The 13825-nt window shown below is 35.9% G+C and overlaps 1 protein-coding gene across 4 annotated transcripts in view; it reads left to right on the top strand.

Moving 5' to 3' along the window:
* The window catches only part of Glra2 (glycine receptor alpha 2), a 192090-nt gene that overhangs the window by 143084 nt on the left and 35181 nt on the right, over positions 1-13825 (top strand). For all 4 annotated transcript variants that reach the window (XM_004874862.3, XM_004874861.4, XM_013069303.3 and 1 more), the window contains one exon: positions 5068-5217. In XM_004874862.3, the coding sequence (XP_004874919.1) occupies positions 5068-5217 (150 nt within the window). The remainder of the gene's footprint in view (positions 1-5067; positions 5218-13825) is intronic.

Genomic DNA, 13825 nt, shown 5'->3' with positions numbered 1-13825 from the left:
TAGAATTTTTGAGGATGCTGGTTTGGTATTCATGAAGTTCCTCAGGTGGTGTTGTGAAAGTATCTTATTTCTCCATGGATTTTGAAGTATAGTTTTGCAGAATACATCAATCTGGTTTAGAAGTTGTTTTCTTTTATGGCTTCCAGTTCTTCACTTCAAGCTCTTCTTCACTTGAGGTTGTGTATTGAGAATTCTGCTGTGATTCTGATGGGCTTTGCTTTGTATGTGATTTGTTTCTTTTCTCTAGCTGCTTTTAATATTTTGTTCTTTCGTTGGATTTCTGGAATCTTGGCTATTATATGTCTAGATATAGTTTTTTTTTAATCATGGATAGTTGGGAGTCCTATATGCCTCACTTATCTCTATGTCAAATTCTTTCCCCCTGCTTGGGAAGTTTTCTGACATTACTTCTGTGAACTTTTTTTTATGTCATTCACATTATCTCATGCTTTTTCATCAACTCTGATATTATATTATTCTTCATTTCATTGACTCAGTCTTATGTTATTCTTCTTTGTATCATCCAGCAGCTGCTGTATTGATTTCTCATGGTCTCTTGCTATTTTTAAAAAATCTCCTTTTCATAGTCACTAACTGCAATCCTGTCTTCTATACCCAATATTCTGTCCTCACATTGGTTCATTCTGCTGCATATAATTTCAATGGATTTTTTAAACTCCTGCATATCAGTCTGAATCTGTTTCATGGATTCCATTTCTTTCCAATTTTGTGCATTCATGGTTTCCATCATGTTCCTGAACTCCTTTATACTTTTTTAGTCTGTGTCTTCTCTAGAGTTATTAATCATGTCTTTCATTATGGTCACCATCTCTGCTGCTATCTGAATAATTATTTCTGATTTCCTTTTTTCCAGAGCCTCTTCCATCTGTTTTATTACTTCCCTTGTTACCAGTTCAGGAAATCTAGGTGGTTGAATTTCTGAATGTTCCATCTTGTTGCCTCCTGGATTTGCCTTTGGTGATCTGGAAGTCTGGGTTTGTGTATTGTTTAGGTGTCTTCACATTCCTATTTTTTTATTGTTTATGTTTTTGGTTTAATTCCTGGGTTGTTGGTTGTATATTGCTTATTTCAAGTATCTTTGTTGCTAGTATTTAGAACTCTTAGGGAATGGTTACTTTTCAGATTGTCTTCCAGGTATAATTGGCCTTTGGTTTTGAGTTTGTAATGGCCCTTGGGTAATCAGTCTTGGTATACCAGGCAGGACAACTGCCTAGAACAATCACATCACCTTGGCCAAAGTAATACAGTCACCATCAACTATATCATCAAACACAGCTTAGAAAGTGACAAATTGCATTACTATTTATCTGCCACCTTTAACCACAGAAATTATATTTGTGGTTATGGATCAAAATCAAGGACCAACCAGAAATATATTTGGAGCACAGAAGCCCTTCAATATAGTGGATTTACCCTCTGGGAAGAAGACTTTGAGGGAGTTGGGAGGGGAGCAGAAAGATAGAAAGAGAGGGAGAGGTTAGAAATAGGGCTAGAGGATATAGGAAGATCAGGCAAACTTTGGGAAACTAGTGAAGACAGGAGGAAAAGAGAGAAGGAAAAGAGACAAAAACAGAACAAACTAACAGCAACAGAAAAACTATAAACTGTATTCACTCTCCTATAAAAATAAGAACAATTGGGGCCAGGGATTTAGCTCAGTGGTTTTGCCACCTGCTGCACAAGCGCAAGGACCCGACTTCGATCCCCAGTACCAAAAAAAAAAAAAAGATTCTACATCGTCAGAATTATTGATTTCACCACCTGCTGCAGAAGGGCAAGGACCTGAGTTCGATCCCTGGTACCAAAAAAAAAAAAAAAACACACACACACACACACACAAAATAAGAACAATTGAGAAAAAGAGAAAAAATAGAATAAAACCAGGAACAAGAAAGGACAGAAATGAAGAAGACAGGAGAAGAAGAAAAAAAATTCCCCTTCAAGGTGTGTCTGCTGTCAACGTAGACAACATGGGCAGCAGTGTGCAGAACCAAGTTGATTAATTTCAGTGAGCCAGCCATAGACCATAGAGATTCAGGCTGGTTTCTGGCTGTGAGGCTGGAATTGAGTTCCCTGACTTCCTGCAGGTTTCAACTCTGCACAGTTCTACTGCGGGTACTGCCCTTCCCCCACATTTAGTCTGGGTTCCAGTAGGAGGTGATTTTTCCCACCAACTCACCAACTGCTATAGTCTGATGCATCTTTATTACAGTGACTCTCTTTGCTCTCCTTGTGGGCTTCTACTTTCAACAAAATCTCAGAGGCCCTCTCTCTCCTGCTCACCACTGCACCATCTTCTCGAGCTCATAACAATGGGTTTTCTGGCCTCAGGCACCTATAATGCATGGACCTGGATCCCCACACAGCAGCCCACACAGTCCAGTAATTCAGATTGTCTGAGCCAAATAGTGAAATGCAGGTGGTGACCTTAAGAAGTATAACCATATTTTGTTAGGGTTGTGGGTAATTTTTATTTTCCTTGTTAATTTTTATCTCTTCCTTATATAGCCAAATAGTTGCAAACATTAATACAATATTTATTCTGTGCTTGACACAATTCTAAGATTTTTATATAAATTAAGTGATTTTATCCAAATAATAACTCCATGACATAGGTATTATGATTATTCCTTATTTACGGTGGAGGAATGGAGTCAGAGATGTAAAACAACTTGGAGAAATTTGAGAAATGGTAGCAAAGCAATGCTTTGTGTTTGGGGTATCTCACTCCAGAGTGTCATTTTTAGTACTGCTAACTTTTTAAGTCAAGAACTTAATTTTTTATCATTATCATATAATTCATCTAAAAATTGATCTAGCAAATAAGCAAAAAAATAGTCAAATATTTAGGGGAAAGAATGTTCATAGAAGCAAAACTCTTAGTCACAAAAATGAAATAGAACATAACCAAAGTATCCTGTAATGTGAAATGATTAATCATGACATGGACTATTATGCAAACATTGGAAATTATCACTTAGAAAATGTTAAAGAGCATGGTGAGTACTCACTACACAGGTCAAAGGAAAATTCAGAATACAAACTGCGTAATCCTAATACTGTGTTTATTTGTGTCTGCTCAGAAAGGAGTACCACTAGGTGATTGAGTTTCAATAGAGTCTTGGCTTGTCACTTATTAGTTTTATGACCTTAAATAACAATCAAACTTCTCTGTATCTTGGTTTCCACATCAGAAAATGGGATAATACAGTTGTTTTAGGAGTTAAATAATTAATACATGTATAATACTTAATATGCTGGCTGGCAATAGGGACAACTATAAAAAAAAAGAAATCCTACATATAAGTTAGAATTGAATGGCATGCACACAGCCATAAATTTGATATGTCTTTTGTAGTCTGATGTTCAATGTTACAACTTTGTCCATTTGTTTTGCCCCTTGTACTTTATAAATAATTTTAAGTTGAGTGAGATGAGGAATATTTTCCATTGTAAATAAAAATAATTTTCTTTCAGTATCTGTTTTGTCAAATTAAAAGATTTACTAAACACAACCAAGGGAAGTAAAAATTTCCTTATCAACCAGATACCTCCTCAAGTCTAGAACTTTGATGTTTTAATTCAGTTGAATACTTTTGAACTCTGAGAGTCTAAAGCTATTTAGAGTTATTTTCATGTCAATTAGGATCAATAAATTGTTAGAAATTACAAATTGGTTTTTGAAAGGCATAAAGCCATATATAGCTTATTTCTCATTCACATTTTGGAATTATTCTAGCTATATTGGATTTTAGTTGTTAGGAAAAATAAAAGGAAGTTTTTATAATAGAATCCATTCTATATTACCCTCAAAATTTTTCTTTTAAAGAAATCTTTTAAATTTTAATTGAAAAAATTATAATGTACACCATGATGTATTAATAAATCTACACATTGTGGAATGGCTAAATTGAATTGTTAAATATATGCATTACCTCATACTTATTTTTTTGTGGTGAGAAGACTTAAAATACATTCTCCTTAGAGAAGTTTTATAATCTTTGGAGCTATCTCAAGGATGAAGCTATGTGAGCAGAGGGACTATGCTGAGAGAGATTAAACCAGGGGGACAGGGAAGGCTTATGACTGTTACTGCTCTGCCCAGAATCTTCTCAGAAGAATTGATACATTTTTAATGTTATAATCTTTTAAAAGTTTGATTGACACATAATATTTGTATATACCTATGAGGTCTAATGTGATGTTTTACAAGGCTTCCTCTTGGTGCAGGAGATTGAACCCAGGGCCTCACACATGCCACATATGTGCTCTAACACTGAGCTACACATTTACCCCTTGTTGAGATGTTAGATTCATATGTATATTGAGTAATGATCAGCTCAGAATGATTAACACATCCATGATATTAAACTTCTATAATTTCTCTATGGAAAGTACAAAGTCCTCTTTTCTAACTACTTAATACATTAACTATAACTTTAATACATTAAATATTTAATACATTAACTATAAATTAATAATAATGTATTGTTAATTTTAATCTCCCTCTGTGCCACAAAGCACCAGAATTTATTCTTTCTTACTATAATATCATATCCATTACCCACCTCTCACCAATACCTCCCACTTCCCCACTCTTAAGTAACCACAATTGTACTCCCAACTTGTATAAAATCAACTCTTTAAAATTTCATATATGAAGGAGATTATTTGGTGTTTGTCCTTCTGTGCCTCACTTATTTCATTTAACATAATGTCCTCCACTTCCATCCATGTTGATACAAATAACAGAATTCCATTTTTTTATGGCTGAAAAGTATTCTGTTGTGTCTATACAGCACATTTTCTTTACTCATTGCTCCACTGATGGACATTTAAGTTGTTTATTATAGCTCTAGTCACAATAACTTACATACTTTCTTAAGGAAAGGCTAGAAAGTCCTTGATCAAGGAAATGAGATTATTCTGCTATTCACACCATTATGAATCTGGTTTCCCTAAAAGTATTCATAACCTCATAGCCTCATCGTTTCTCTCTCTCTCTCTCCCTCTCCCTCTCCCTCTCTCTCTCTCCCTCTCTCTCAGGTCTCCTATGTAAAAGCAATTGACATCTGGATGGCAGTGTGCCTTCTGTTTGTGTTTGCTGCCTTACTGGAGTATGCAGCAGTGAACTTTGTCTCCAGGCAGCACAAGGAGTTCTTGCGCCTCCGAAAAAGACAGAAGAAGCAGAACAAGGTACAGTTAGCCCTCAGTACAAAGTCATGTAGAGCTTGAGGAGGTTAACGGGCAATGTAATTTAGAAAACAGAACATAGAATGACCAAGAAGCTGAAGTTAATTTTTGTTGTGATTTTTCCTTTAAAAGTTATAAAAAGTCCTAAAAGTTATTCCTTTAAAATTGGGGTTGGAATTGTCTGACTTAGCAAATTTAAAAAATACAGGGCATGTATATAAACTTGAATTTCAGATGGCTACCAAGCAATATCTAGTGTAAGTATGTCCCAAATAGTGCATGGGATGTGTTTATAATAAAAAATTATTTGTTTATCTGAAATTCAAATTTGATTGCACTCTCTGTATTTTATCTGGCAACTCTAATTGGGTATGAAGACTCAATTTGAAAAAGTTAATTAAAATCCTGGCTATTCTGAATATTGCTCATTTGTATGTTAAGACTGTGTGTGCATATAGCTGATTTGATTGACTTTTTCATTTGCTCCAGTTTTATGGAAATAGTGCCCTATTTATATAGATTACAACTTGATAAATCTAATTAGACCAATTTCATTATCTTAACTTAAATTTTAATGCAGAAATTTAAGTTTTACACTATCCAAAGACTTGAAGTTTAAAATTTGAAATATATAGTTCAAGATCTCCAGCTTAGTGGTTCCCAAACTTGCTTGCATTTTAGAATCACCTGGAGATTTTTCAAAAATTCCAAACCTTGGCCATAGCAAACAATTAAATCCCAATTGCAGGATGGGGCACACTATTGTGCCAATATCAGTATTTCTGTAGCTCCGTGGCAATTCCAGTGTGTAGGCATGATTGGAAATTACTAGTCGGATTTATAACCCCATCTCATATAAAATATCAGAATACTTTTCCCTATTTTCTGTTTCAAACTCTGCAAGAGAAATATGTCCTTTGATATAGAGAATGTTACCTCTATAATAATATTGTTCTTGTTATTAATATTGTTAGAGAACCACATTAAAATTTTATAAATAGTAGATGAGATTTTGCAAAAATCTGTCTCCTACACAATTTGATAAATTAAACCTGCTGAAGCCACAATTATATGCTACTATGTTGGAGCAAGCCCAAAAATATTTCACTGTCAAACTAAATGTTTCTAAATATCTAGATGTAAAGCTAAATATCTGCTGTTAGATATTGCTTACATTGAGGAATTTATATGTGTGAGCTCACTGGGTCCTGACTGCATCTTCCAAAATATTTTCTGCACATACTCTGAAAAAGAAAAGATATCCTGAAAAATGGAAGGCAAGAAAGAAGAGACAAAAATGGAGGTTAAGGATGTTCACAATGGAGTGGTTTTAATGATGAACCAGAAACACTAAGGCAGATAGATGAGGAAGAACATGAAGGAGACACCGGCTATTCACAGGAAATAAAGATAAAGACAAAGTTATGACAGTACGAATATATGGCTAAAGTTGGTTGAAGGAAAAAGTATTGATAGGTAGTCCAGAAATAGAGAGGTCTGGGATGGGATCAATAAACTATATGGATATTGAACTTCTTCCCCTAGGAAAGGTGATACTGTTGAGAGTGTTGGGTCAAGAGGGAAATAGAGGCTGAAGTAATCAACTAATAAGAGATTGTGGTAAGGTGATGGTAGATAACAACAGTAATAAGGGAAATTCATAGTGAAGTTACTGACCAGACTTCAGCTGTAACAAAGGAGCTAAGTTTGAGGAAAGTGGAAAAAAAAAGACACTTAAGATTAAAGAGAGACTTCTTAGAGATACCATTTGACAGAATCACTGCTTTGTCTTTTTTTAAACTATTGACAAAGGTAAATATGTATGCTTTCCTTGGAAATGTTCTTGAGTTTGCATATCTCAAAATGAATATTTAAAGCAGTTTAATGACAAAAGATATGACTTGGGTAGTGGGATGTAAAGAGCAAAACAAAGCATGCTTGACCTTTGCAGTCAAGGCTCCTAATTATCACTGATGACTGAATTTTGCAAAAAGAAAAAAGAAAAAGAAAAAGAAGCATTTTAAAATTATTTGTCCCTTGGGAAAGGCAAAGCTTTTCAAATGTTTGGAGTCTGATCCATGGTAGGAAATAAATGGTAGCAGGATCTTTCACTGAAGGCTTACTCCATGCCAGGTATTATTCTAAATACTTTATATATAGCAATTTTTTAAATCCCCACTACAACTCTGAGAACAGTGCAATCATACAGCTAACCTTATGTGGAAAAGTCCCGTTTTATACCTATAACTTTTCCAATACCGTGTGTGATTTAGTATTCGTCCCAGGTTCTTCATTTTAAACAAAATAATTTTATTAATAGTTTCATTAAAATAAACTTGCTGAGTGAGATGGCACATGCCTGTAATCCCAGAACTGGAGGATGCTGAGTCAGGAGGATCAGAAGTTTGAGCCTAACCTGGGCAATTTAGCAATTTAGTGAGACTCTGTCTCAAAATTTTAAAAAAAAATTTTTAAAGGGCTGGATGTGTAGCTCAGTGGTATGGAGACAAAACTCCCCCATTAAAGCAATCCTGGCCAGTACTACTAAGCAGTAATAAGATAATATACTAACATTGACCCAAACCAGCATGAGATAAAAAGAAAGCTTCCTTCTAATGTGAAGGGAACTCTTGTGAGGCCAAAGTAAATGACTTTGCCAATTTGCAACTTATATGTACAACTTTGGTTACAACACAGGTATTCCTGGAAGATTAAGAAGGAACAAGATGCCCTGGAAAATGCATTTCTAGGATATATAGATTTGCTAACTGAGACTCTTTCCCACATCTTCAATCCCTTATAAAAACCCCAACCTCTTGCCCTGATGGGACAGCCTCTTGGAACTTGCCCACCACTCTCTTGCAGCATACAATAAACTCTACATTTCTATATTTCTTGATAGTTTGTAAATTCCCACTGCCCGCATCACTGGCCCTCCATATGCCATTTTGCAGAGCAAATGCAAAGACCTTTGGTTCAATCTCCAGTATCAAAAAAGAAAAAATGGGTCTCGTTGACTTCCACTCTGGCTTCTGTCATGGTGTGATCTCCGAGTGTGGGGTAATACATGTTCAGTGTCTTACTTATTTTTCTCATTTCTGAGACAAACAGCACACGTTAAAGGAGGAAAGATTTATTTTAGTTCTCAGTTTGTAGAGGTTTCAGTCCATAGTCAGCTGGCTCCAAGGCAGGGTGGCATGGGAGAGGGGCATTGCAGAAGAGAAATAGTCCATGACATTATAGGTAGAAGATACCAAGCAGCAAGCAGCAGCAGCCTGCCTTCCCTCTTTCCTTTTCCATGCCATCTAAACTACAAGCCATACCCAGGGTGAGGCTTCCATTATCCACATCCTTAATCCCAGTATCACACTCCTAATCCACATTCAGACATCCTAATCCATCCACCTTCAAAATTCCCCACCTATGACCACATGAAGCTTCAGGGTACATCTAGATACAAGCCGTAATATGCAATGAATAAGTTCTCACTTGAACATGTGGTGAAAGTTAAACAAAATAGAACAAAACAAAACAAAATCATGATCTCCAGTCTCTTCTCTTTATGTTTTCCACATGTAATGTTACCTAGCATTCCCTTCCCAGGATAATTTGCAAGGAGCTTGCTCATAAAATGAAATGCACTTGGATACAAAAGATTGGGGACAGATGATTCTTTTTTTTGGTCTTTGGCAGAGATGGGCCATTTCTGCCCCTATTGGCCACTTGGGTACCACCTTGGACAATGGCTTAGCATAGAAAATCCATGAAGTCACCAGGCCATTTCTTGGTGGGGTCAGTGGAAACTAAGAAAAAACGTAGGTTTCATGATCATGAAACAAACAAAACATAGAAAGTGTGCATTCTTGCTCTAAAGCATCTGAATGCTCAGGATTGAGTAGTTTTTTCAGGTTGCATGTAATTGTCTTATTGTTTGATAACACTTTTTATTTTGCAATAATCAATATTATAATGTTGTAGTGTCTGTTAATGCCACTTTTCCACTAAAATGATTGTCCTTGTTCAGATAGATTAAGTGGTCATCCTACCAATAATGAAGGTAATGTTTTCGTCCCAGTTTAAAGATGAGGAAACTAAAACCAAGAGAGGTTAGAGGGCCTAAAGCCACACAGAGGTAGTCCGCAGAGTCCTTGATCTTAAAAACTGTGCATGTGCTATTCAGTGTATATTTTGCATCTTTATAACCCAGTATAACATTCACACTTAAAATATTTCTAATGAACTCTAATATGTTCTATGCCGTCTTTTTAAATGCTAGTGAGTCAGGGCCAGGACTTAGGTGAGGTAAGTGAGGGGAGTCAGACAAGTGCAGAGTCAGATCCTGTTTCTATTTAAAAGTTTGATATTTTGTTCACCATTAAGTTTTTGTATTAATAATTATTTTAAATACTGCATTAAACTATTATTAATCTTGACTAGTGGAGCTTTTAGCATCCCCTCAATTTTGCACCTGAGGCTTCATTTTATTATTACTTGTTCAGGTCATGAATTACTAAATTAATTTTCACAAACTTTAGTTGGTTGTAGCTTGAGTTAAATACAAAAAAGACCAAATAATCCTTTTAAAATGTTCAATATTCACAATACAAAAAGTCAATTCTTCAATTTCCCACTGACAAACTGACCTCTGAAACATGATACACATTGATTCCTTCAAAAGTATAAAGAAAAAACAAGAGCAGATTACTTCCCAAAGAGACAAATGCAATAAAATTTATTCAAGGATGATCTATTGAGAGAGCACCTGAGATTACACTTGCAAGCATGGGAAGAGTGCCTGAACAATCAAATTATGAAGTGTGGAAACTTTCAAGGAGGGGCCAGGCAATTTGCAACTGGGTATATTTGCTTTGATTATCTCTTCTACATTTCACAAAGCAGCTACTGTCTATTTTATCAAAGAAGAGTTTCTCACAAATAATCATACCTAGATTTTCACTGACAGAACAGCCAAACCCACTGTATTAGTAGGTGATACCCTAGGTCTGTGTGGTAAAACCTCATTTTTATGTTATCTCTCCAGTTCCAAGTCGAAGTATTTACACAATGTGTTAACAACTCTACTACAAAGACTTTAAGGCTTCACCTGCCTTTACCTTACTTTTGGCTTTGTGTTTGATTCCAGATGTCTCCAGTTATCCAGATAGCCTGGACTTCTTTATTCTCAGTGACTAAAAGAAATTGTTACTGCTTGAGAATGTGATTATGGCTTTAAACCCACCCAATGACAATCTGCCTTTTAAAAGAATGATGTTAACAATGCACTGTTTTAGACTATTTATTACACAACCCATACCTCCAAGAAAATATGTAGGCTATTAACCTGATTAAATAAGAATGTCAGGCCTTGATCAAAATGTCTCAGATGACAGTAATTTGGGAAAATAAGAATTCCATAATCAGTTTTTTGTCATTTTCTCTCTCCTCCTCTATTTTCCCCAGCTTGTAAATCATAGCTAAACTGCTAACCCCCCAAAGATCATTTCTTGATCCTACACCTGGTTTCTTTTCATAACATGTATCACTTCCTACCTATTTGTCTTATGGAAGGATATATAATTAAAATGGTATTGAGAGATAGCATTTAGGACATTTTACCTAGAAGTACCTGAACCCTTCTCTCAACTAATTATCTTCCCATTAAGCCATTAGAGAGAAATCAACATTGAACTATTTTGAACTACACTGAGCTACTTTTATTTTTTACTAGACTTTAACCTAAAAACCCCAATGCAATGCCCCATGCAGGAGAACAACCTAAAAGTAGCCCCTGGCCCTCCCATTGGATAGGTGCAGAAGCCCTACACTGCCTACTTCCTCTTCAATATTCCAAGAGCCTTAGATCTTCCATTTCCAATAGGACCCAATACCACTGGTCACCTAGAAGTGGATTATTTAAATCCATGAAGCTCCACTTCTACAAAGTATAACTCAATCAATGTCTCAGAATCTCTTCAGTCAGATTAGCACTCCTCCTTCTTGGGCTTGGAAATATTTCTCTCTCTTCCTAGAAACATCCCTTCAAACAGTTAAGGATGGTAAGCTGGCAAGTCTTCTCAAATATCTGTTGAATTGACCTAGTCCTTCCTATGATATGGCTGACAGCTGCTCACCTGCTGGTCACCTTTTCTTTAGATTGCTAATGAGCATTTTGAAGTAGGAGTCACTGAATTTGAAAGATACCGAAGGCATTATCAACATGTAACATAGATCAACATATCCTCTCTTTTTATCTGGACTTTTGGTTCCTTTTAATAGAGCACTAAATTATAGCAGTTTAAATACTCATTCCACAATTGGCTCATTTTAACCTTGTTAATGCTTGCTAATTTCCCAGGTATTTTCTTCTATTATTAACACAAATATCTATCAAGATAACTCCTCTCGATTATATGGTTGTTGTTGTTGTTGTTGTTCCTAGTGTTTTAAATTTATTCCTGTAAATTTTTACCTAATTAAATTTAGCCCATTGTTGTATATTGTGTTAATCTTTTTATATTAATTCTGTCATCTGGAAAATTAACTGCCACTTCTAGCTTTGAACTTTATAGGCAAATAGGTGTCAATGTCCTTTAGCCAAAGACCACCAGGAACAAGTCTTTAGTTAAACAAGTGGGGTTTATTAGTCTACAGTGAGGGAGAATGTACAGCATGAGGAGCTGAGGTTGGGGATGGTGGCAGCGGTTTCCATAAATTTGGTGATTTGGGGATGAGGAGTCTAAGGAAGCAGAGATTTGCTCTAGATTAGATGCTGTCAGAAAAGGGGAATTGTATGGCTTGTGATCTCAATAAATCTTATGTATAGGATGTCAGACTAGAATGAGGAAAAAACTACAATTGGTAAAGAAGTAGCAATCACTCATTTTACCAAGAGAAATTATTTAGTATTTAATAAGTGGCATAGTGACTTTGTCTGTATTGTGACAAAATTATGGAGTGGTTTTATTTCACCTCACTTTATTAGACATGGTCTGAGACTAACTTTGATACTCTTTTTTTTTTGGTACCAGGGATTGAACTCAGGACCTTGAGCTTGCCAGGCAGGTGCGGGGCCACTGAGCTACATCCCTGGCCCAGTCTGAGACTTTGTCTGAAGTTGGTAACTTGTGAGATGGCTTGAACTTTCTCCTCTTGAAATTAAAACTAAACTGCCAACTTCAAATAGAAGTTCTATAGCTTACCACTTCTGCGAACTTCATAGACAGCTTACTTAAAAACAAAAAGAAAAATACCCTCCCCCTAAAATAAAACTCTGTGACTCTGTCCCTCACCTTTAATATAGGACTAATAATCATTTTCACCTTAGGTTTGAAGGGAAAATAAAATAGTTCCTACAGGTAAAGCTCACAAAACACGCCCTGACACCTGTAAGTTCTATATTCAGTGACTACTATTTAGTATCCACCACATCCACCACATTGGTATGTAGTAGACTCTGTATCATAAAGGTTTTGCTCAATTTATTGGGAAATATGTTCTACAAATAAATATACTTTCATAGCTGCAACTGCTTGCCTACATGCCCCCTCCTCCATTTTTACTCCTTTTGCGTCTTTCTTCCACAAAAGGAAATTGGAGTGCAAAGCAAGATATGACCTGTAAACAGCTATTTTTATAATCATATGAATGAAATGATGAGTTTGTGGTTTCACTCTATAGTGTCTAAGCAAGAGAGAAGTGGAAAAAATTAGAAAGGAAAGGTAGTGGGACATTGTTCACCTACAGTGGTTTCATCCATTCAAAAACAGAAAAGTGGAAACTTTTAAATTTAGTTTGTTGCTAAAACTGAGAGCCTCAATTAAGAAATCTTACACCCTAAACCAGCTCAGAATACCCAGGAATTGATCATAATCTGTAAAAATCACACTTGTCCACTTGCAGACCTCAACAAAGAGTTCACAGGCTGGTGCTGGCATACCGACCATATCTTGATCATCCTCCTCTTGGCCAGGGCATCTCAAAATTAGGTGCACGTGAGAATCAGCTGGAGGCCAGGTAATTCCTGACCCTCAGCCTAGAGATCTGATTTACTAGGTCAGGACAAGACCTGAGATTGCACTTTTCTAACAAATGCGGATGACTTGTGACAGTCTAGAGAAGCCCCAACATGCCTTTCAGTAATAGCAATGTTATGATTGCTTCATGCCTTTGACACAGTCATGGAAAGACATTAATTCCGGGGATTGATTCCATGTTTGGAAATCAGCCACTGGAAGATTAATAAATAGAAAATAAGGTGCTTTGTAAAAGACTTGTTTAGAATCTAAATCCCTATAGATCCCCTTTTTCCTTGTCCTTGGAAAGGAAATTCCATTATTGTATCTCTTATTTTCCTCCTTTCAAGAAGAATCTAGTGAAATGATGTGTTCTCTTTTATCATTTACCATTTTCCATATTCTACCACCTGTTTGCACAAGGTGTTTAAAGATGATTTCATAGATCATTAATTAAAGTAACAACTGTTTCTCTAGCAAGTATGGTGTTGAAGAGCATGTAACTGCTTCTTCAAGGAGGCAGAAAGCCTGTTTGTTATTTTATCTTAAAGGTTGAGGAGTTTAGATGATGCTTGAACAGACTTGCATGGATTAGGAAT

This window comes from Heterocephalus glaber, unplaced genomic scaffold (assembly GCF_053883595.1).
Source record: "Heterocephalus glaber isolate CG9 unplaced genomic scaffold, H.glaber_assembly_v1.0 deba00001594, whole genome shotgun sequence".
Classification (NCBI taxonomy): Eukaryota; Metazoa; Chordata; class Mammalia; order Rodentia; family Bathyergidae; genus Heterocephalus; species Heterocephalus glaber.
The sequence above is the reverse complement of the archived record's forward strand: the minus strand, read 5'-3'. Positions and strand labels throughout refer to the sequence as shown.